This window comes from Chiloscyllium plagiosum, chromosome 5, assembly GCF_004010195.1.
Source record: "Chiloscyllium plagiosum isolate BGI_BamShark_2017 chromosome 5, ASM401019v2, whole genome shotgun sequence".
NCBI classification, from domain to species: domain Eukaryota; kingdom Metazoa; phylum Chordata; class Chondrichthyes; order Orectolobiformes; family Hemiscylliidae; genus Chiloscyllium; species Chiloscyllium plagiosum.
The window spans coordinates 122,429,808-122,437,476 of NC_057714.1; the positions used below are offsets into that span (position 1 = coordinate 122,429,808).

The 7,669-nt window shown below is 48.1% G+C and overlaps 1 protein-coding gene across 1 annotated transcript in view; it reads left to right on the plus strand.

Moving 5' to 3' along the window:
* Window positions 1-7,669, plus strand: part of LOC122550352 (protein phosphatase 1 regulatory subunit 16A-like) — an 87,273-nt gene that overhangs the window by 72,153 nt on the left and 7,451 nt on the right. The window contains exons 3-7 of the mRNA XM_043691081.1: window positions 1,295-1,365; window positions 2,736-2,881; window positions 3,898-4,001; window positions 4,997-5,121; window positions 7,420-7,545. Coding sequence (XP_043547016.1) covers window positions 1,295-1,365; window positions 2,736-2,881; window positions 3,898-4,001; window positions 4,997-5,121; window positions 7,420-7,545 — 572 coding nt within the window. The remainder of the gene's footprint in view (window positions 1-1,294; window positions 1,366-2,735; window positions 2,882-3,897; window positions 4,002-4,996; window positions 5,122-7,419; window positions 7,546-7,669) is intronic.

A 7,669-nucleotide genomic window follows, 5' to 3' on the forward strand; every position in this document is an offset into this window, starting at 1 on the left:
GAGAGGCATGGATAGAGTCAATAGCCAGAGACTTTTCCCCAGGGCAGGATTGACTGGTATGAGGGTCATAGTTTGAAGATATTAGGAGGAAGGTATAAAGGAGATGTCAGAGGTAGGTTCTTTACACAGAGAGTTGTGAGTGCATGGAATGTGTTGCCAGCGGTGGTGGTGGAAGCAGAGTCATTGGGGACATTTAAGTGACTGCTGGACATGCACATGGATAGCAGTGAGTTGAGGGGTGCGTAGGTTAGGTTATTTTATTTTACATTAGGATTAAACCTCGGCACAACATTGTGGGCAGAAGGGCCTGTTCTGTGCTGTACGTTTCTATCTATCTACCTAGCTACCAAAATTGGAGGTGTAGGGAACAGTGAAGAAGGTTACCTCAGAGTACAATGGGATCTTGATCAGATAAGCCAATGAACCAAAGAGTGGCAGATGGAGTTTAATTTAGATAAACATGAGCTGCTGCATTTTGGACAGGCAAATCAGAGCAGGACTCGTACATTTGATGGTAAGATACTGGGATGTGTTGCTGAATTAAGAGACCTTGGAGTGCAAGTTCATAGCTCCTTGAAAGTGGAGTCCCAGGTAAACTGGGTGGTGAAGACATTTGTTTCGCTTGCCCTCATTGGTCAGAGCATGGAATTGGGACACTGTTATGCTTGCCCTCATTGGTCAGAGCATTGAGTTGGGACACTGTGTTACGCTTGCCCTCATTGGTCAGAGCATTGAGTTGGGACACTGTTGCAGTTGTACAGGACATTTGCGAGGTCACCTTTAGAATACTTCACACAATTCTGGTAACTCTTCTATAGGAAGAAGGTTATTAAACTTGAGAGGGCTCAGAAAGGATTTATAAGGATGTTGCCAGGACTAGGGGGTTTGAGCAGTTGGGAGAGGCTAAATAGACTGAGACTTTAAGCCCGTGCTGTCCCTGTCCTGGGAGTGTTTAATGGGGACAGTGTAGAGGGAGCTTTACTCTGTATCTAACCCCGTGCTGTCCCTGTCCTGCGAGTGTTTGATGGGGGGACAGTGTAGAGGGAGCTTTACTCTGTATCTAACCTCATGCTGTCCCTGTTCTAGGAGTGTAAAATGGGAGTAGTGTAAAGAGAGTTTTACTCAGTGGTTAACCTCTTGCTGTCCCTGTTCTGGGAGTGTTTGATGGATGTATGGGTTAAGGTTCTGGGTGTCCTGATTTTGACCTAACCCTATACAGTACTGATATTGTTGAATTGTTTGGAATGAACTCACTGTGTCCAAGTCTGAATGAGTGATTTTTCCTTCCTTCCAGTTCGGCAGTTATTGGAGAGTGGAATGGCCCCAGACTTGTACAATGAAGATGGTTTAACTGCACTGCATCAGGTGAGTGAGCGATCTTGGAGCTTTGTCTGCCAAAGCTGGTGTCACTATGTGACCAGTTTCCCTGTACTGCTGTATCTGAGCACTCTAACCCCCATCCATGTCCAGCTTCTCAGTGAGTATTTCTGATTAACATTCTCAGCTCAGCCGCCTGCGTGGAGTTAAATCCAGGGAAAACCTGGACCCTCAGACCTGACGCTTCTGCTGCTAAAGGAGGCCATTCAGCCCATTGTGCATATCATGGCTCTTTGAAAAATAATTTCTACTTACCTCATTGCTCTGCCTCATCCTGTCCCACAAACGTCTCCTTTTCGAATACCATTGTTGTCGCCTCCCTCTCGATTTGACGATAACAGCTACAGAGCATCGTGGATTCCTGCCACAGGTATTTGTGACTGAACAGGCTGGCACCCAACCCCCAGACCTTTGGGCTATGGGCCAGGACATCAGTCAGGGAGTGGGAGTAAGTGTGTAAAATCTAACATCCTTCCTACAACTGGTCACCCTGTTATAGGAAGGATATTATTAAGCTGGAGAGGGTTCAGAAGAGATTTACCAGGATGTTGCCAGGAATGGAGGGTATAAGGAGAAGCTAGATTGGCTGGGACGGATTCCCTGCTAGAGGTTGAGAGGTGGCCCTACAGAAGTTTATAAAATCATGAGGTATGGGTCGGGTTAATGGTAGTTGTCTTTTCTCTAGGGTGGAGGATCTCCACGCTAGGATGCACATTTTTTTAAGGGACAGGAGAGAGATTTTAAGACACGAAGGACAAATGTTTTACACAGAGGGTGGTTTGCCTGTGGAATGAACTTCCTGAGAAGCCGGTGGATGTGGGTACATTTACAAGGTTTAAAAGACATTTGGATAGATACAGGAACAGGAAAGGGGCCAGGAGCAGGCAGGTGGGAGTGGTTTAGTTTGGGATTATGTTCGACATGGACTGGTTGGACCGAAGGGTCTGTTTCCGTGCTGTATGACTCTATACTGCGTCCACGTCTTTGCTACTCCTCAGACACTCTGTCTCATCATTTCAGACATTTGGGCTCATAATATGAAGCCCTCTGATGGACAGGTGGTGACCATTTTGAATGATTGGTTGTGAGCTCCTCCCAGTCATTATGGTCAAAGCTGCCATGCGTCAAGGAGAACATCAGAGTGCCTTAGTCAGTTTGCCTTGTCCTTCTCCAAAACATGAGGCATTAGAGAGCTGAGTGAAAGGGCCTGGGTGGGGGGGTGCAATGGTTTTCTTTCCAAACATATGCACAGGGTTAGGGATCCAGAGCAGTGGTGCTGCTAGGGGAGCAGCTGCAATCTGACCCCCCAGTGTTAATGCTGGAAAAGCTGTGACTCCGTCTCCTGCCTTGTTTTACAGTGCTGTATCGATGACTATGAAGAAATTGTCAAGCTGCTGCTTGAGGCGAAAGCTGATGTGAATGCGTGTGACAGTGAACTGTGGACCCCACTGCACGCAGCTGCCACCTGTGGACATTTACACCTGGTGCAAGAACTCATCCAACAGTTACGTACTGCTTCACTCGCGAGTCCCTGTAACCGAAGGACAGGCAGGTTTGAGGAGGGCTGGGCCTGAGCGACAGGGGTGGACCATACAGCACCTCACATGGCCATGTTACAGTTGATTGTGCTGGTTGCTGCAGACGCTACCATGGTTTTGTGAGCCTTGCCAAGTGATCCTTTTCCTCAGACGGCCATTGGCACCACACACGAGTGAGGATTCAATTCATCGTAGCTGAGCCCAGCCTCTCCTTAGCATCCTTTGGAATGTAGCTCTCACTGACAATGCCAGGGTTCTGCTGCCCTTGAGTCAAGTGTCTCATCATCAGGCTGTTTCACAGGGCAGTTAAGTCCATCAGTTTGCTAAGAATCTGGAGTCCCCTGTAAGCCAGACTGGGTGAAGTTGGCTGATTTCCTTTGCTATGAAGTTTTTACAACAATCAATATTAGTCATCAGTAGTTTACTAATTTTATTTTCCAGATTAATTAATTAAATTCAAATTCCACCAGTTTCTGTAATGGGATTTGAGCCCGACGCCTGGAGCATTAGCCCCTTGGTTACTAATCCAGTGGCCTACCCACTACACCACCATGTTCCCCTGCCCAAACATATCGCTATAGTTAACACGTGTAAGGATTAGAAATCCTGATTTCCTTCCCACTGCTGCTAGCCCAGGCGGGTGTCTGTGGAAACCCGCCAGTACGCTGTTGGGTTCTGAATGCACAGTATCATTTAGGGTTTCTGTGGAAAGTTGTCAGTTGCTGTTTTCCTTGCCCATTGCTTGGTGAAGTGCACAAGGCTCCCTCTGTGATAGTTAGGAGAAAGTGAAGACAGCAGATGCTGGAGATCAGCGTTGAAGAGTGTGGTGCTGGAAAAGCACAGCAGGTCAGGCAGCATCTGCAGCACCGCACCCTTCGGCTCTGATCTCCAGCATCTACATGTTCTGCTTTTCCAGCACCGCAGCCTTCGGCTCCTTCTGTGACAATGCCTGGTTTCTGATTGTGATCCTTTCTCTACACAGCGGTGCCAATCTCATGGCTGTCAACGCTGATGGGAACATGCCTTACGACTTGTGTGAGGACGATGTCACTCTGGACTACATTGAGAGTGCAATGACCCAACAAGGTGCGTGGTCCTGATTTGGCTGTATTTCCAAACTGGGAAAGTTGCCGGTCACTGTGGGATGCTCACACAGCCCTGACTGGTGGTTTTTATTCATTCCTGGCATATGGACCAGCATTATTGGCCTGTCCCTTGTTGGTGTTGCGAGTTTACCTTGAAACCCTACAGTCCATTTCCTCTCACCTGAGTGATAAAACTCGGAGTTAGGAGCAGGAATAGACCATTCAGCCCCTTGAGCTTGCTGCACTGTTCATTAAGATCACAGCTGATGCTTTAACTGCACTGCCCTGCCCCTATGGCCCTCCACTTCCTTTTTTCTAATTCAAACCTGTCTAACTCAGCCTTAAATGTGTTCAATAATCCAGCCTTTGCTTGCCGCCTTAATCGGTGGTCGTCTTTGGAACTCTCCATCTGAGATGATCAGTTTCTGCTCTGCTACATACGACTAAAGTCAGAATCACATGACACCAGGTTATACTCCAACAGGTTTATTTGAAATTACCTGACAAAGAGGCAGCGCTCCGAAAGCTTGTGATTTTAACTCAACCTATTGGACCATAAGCAGGTGTGGTGTGACTTCTGACTTTGTCTCGCCCACCCAGTACCTGCACGTTATGTTACCTTGGAGATCTTGGTCTTGAAACTGTCTGCTGCTCTCCACTCCTCTGCTTCAACCTTGTCAATCCCCCTCAGGGTCTTAAGAGTTTGACTAAGATAGGCCCGTGAGTGTGGGCCAAATCTGTGCAACCCTCTCCTCCACAAGGCAACACCTTCATCAACCAAGTGAACCTTCTCTGAATGTACTCTGGGTATGGAATCTCCTCCATGCGTGAGTACGATCACGAATGCTTAGCGGTAGGCCTGGACTGTGACTGCCATTGAAATGGGTTGGAGCCTCACATCACTACTCCCATCCAGGGGTTTTGCAGCATGGTTCTCGGGACATGATGTCTCAGGACAGCTTTGGAATTCCGTTAAGTTTTTGACATTCCTTTTAGATATCACTCAGGAAAAAATTGATGAATCCAGAATGGCAACTGAGAGATGGATGATTGAGGACGTACGGCAGCTATTGGAGAGCGAGAGCGACCTGAATAGCCAAAATGATGTGGGCACTTCTCTGGTATGAGTCTTAGTGTCATACAGCATAGACGCAAATCCTTTACTCCAACTCCTCCATGCTGACCAGATATCCCAACCTAATCTAGTCCCATTTGCCAGCACCCGGCCCATATCCCTCCAAACCCTTCCTATTCATATACCCATCCCAATGCCTTTTAAATGCTGTAATTGTACCAGCCTCCACCACTTCCTCTGACAGCTCATTCCATACACGTACCATCCTCTGTGTGAAAACGTTGCCCCTTAGGACCCTTTTAAATATTTCCCCTCACCCTAAACCTATGCTCTCTAGTTCTGGACCCCCCCGATCCTGGGAATAAGACCTTGGCTCTTCACCCTATCCATGCCCCTCATAATTTTGTAAATCTCTATAAAGTCACCCCTAAGTCTCTGACCCTCGAGTATAAACAGCCCCAGCCTGTTCAGCCTCTCCCTATAACTCAAATCCTCCAACCCTGGCAACATCCTTGTAAATCTTTGCTGAAGCCTTTCAGGTTTCACAACATCTTTCCGATAGGAAGGACGCCAGAATTGCACACAATAATACAACAGTGGCCTATTCAATGTCCTGTACAGCAGCAACATGACCTCCCAACTCCTGTACTCAATATTCTGACCAATAAAGGAAAGCATACCAAACACCACCTTCACTATCCTATCTACCTGGGACTCCACTTTCAAGGAGCTATCAACCTGCACTCCAAGGTCTCTTGGTTCAGCAACACTCCCTAGGACCTTACCATTAAGTGTATAAGTCCTGCTAAGATTTGCTTTCCCAAAATGCAGCACCTCGCATTTATCTGAATTAAACTCCATCTGCCACGTCTCAGCCCAGGGAGTGGTGGAGACAGTCGTTTAATATTTTTTGAGGCAGAAGTTGACAGACTCTTAACTAACAAACAGTACCAGGGATAGGTAAGGATGTGGAGTTGAAGCCACAACTTGGCTTGGCCATGATCTTACCGATGGGCAGAGCAGGCGGGTGGGGAATAAGATCCTGTTGTACTCTGAGGTAACCTTGTTTGCTGTCCACTACTCCTCCAATTCTGGTATCATCTGAAAACTTGCTAACTATGCCTGTTATACTCACATCGAAATCATTTCTAAAAATGATGAAAAGCAGTGGACCCAGCACCGATCCTTGTGGCACACCACTGGCCACAGGTCTCCAGTCTGAAAAATAACCCTCCAACACCTTGTACCTTCCACCAATTTTGTATCAAGTTGACTAGCTCTCATGTGATCTAGCCTTGCTAATCAGTCTAACGTGCGGAACCTTGTCAACACCTTGACGTCCGTATAGATAACTAGTCCACCTCTGTGACTCTGCAAACCACCCAAATAAACATGCCCCCTCCTCCTGACCCTGTCCTGACACTCCCCTCCTTCACCTCTTGTCAGTGCCTCATCCCAAAATGTGCTGGTTCCTCCTGCGATTCACATCCAGCATCTCTGGCTCTCCAGTCCTTAGACCACGTGGTCACTTCTCCTCACTCATTTCTGGCCATTTATTGCCCATCCCCAGACAGCTGCACAGAGTGAGCCACATAAGCTGCTGCAGTCTGTTTCCTGGAGCTGCTGTGGGCCAAGGGAGCAGCTTTTCTGATTCTCTGCACTCTTTGATAAAATGAAAGGTTTTACTCGCCCATTGTGGAGAGCAGTAAAGAATTAGCCAAACTGGGCGTGTCACAGAGGTCACCTCCAAGCCTCCCCCCATGAACAGAGGAACATTCGGGTTAGGTGTAGGAGTAGGCCATTCAGCCCCACCAGCCTACTCTGCCCATTGGTAAGATCATGACCAAACTAAGTTGTGGCTTCAACTCCACATCCTTACCAATCCCTGGTACTGTTTGACCCCATTGTTAGTTAAGAATCTGTCAACTTCTGCCTTAAAAAATATTGAACAACTGTCTCCACCACTCCCTGAACTGGCAAGTGGGGAGTATTCCATCACACTCCAGACTTGTACCTTGGACAGGCTTTGAGGAGTCAGGGGGTGAGTTACCACCGTGTTGCTAGCCTCTTACCTGCTCCTACAGCCCCTGTGTTTATGGGGCAAGGCCATTTCAGACTCTGGTCAGTGGCAATCTCCAGGATGTTGATAAAATGCAGGAAATGTTTAAGTCAGGCACAGAATGGGAGCTAGGGTTACTATTTGGCTAGAAGCATTCCTTACTGCCTCTAGTCTCTTTGTTGCTCTTTAGCCCACTTCTGCCTTGTGTTGTCCACACACTGTCCCTATCACCAGGCTTTAGAGAGCTGCTGCCAGTATTTCAGTTTGTGTTTGTGTGTTGTCCAGCTCCACATTGCTGCAGCCAATGGATACACAGACGTTGCTGACTTCCTGCTGGCTCACAAAGCCAAAGTGAACCTGAAGGACGCTGATGGCTGGGAACCACTGCACGCCGCAGCCTGTTGGGGACAGGTCAGTGTGTAACACCTCCCTGATACCGACTGACCGACAGATGGACAGGCAGCAGGGCTGCCCTGCTGGGGGGGGAGGGGGGAGCAAGGGGGGCAGCCCTGGGTCACGGCTGCACTGGGAGGGG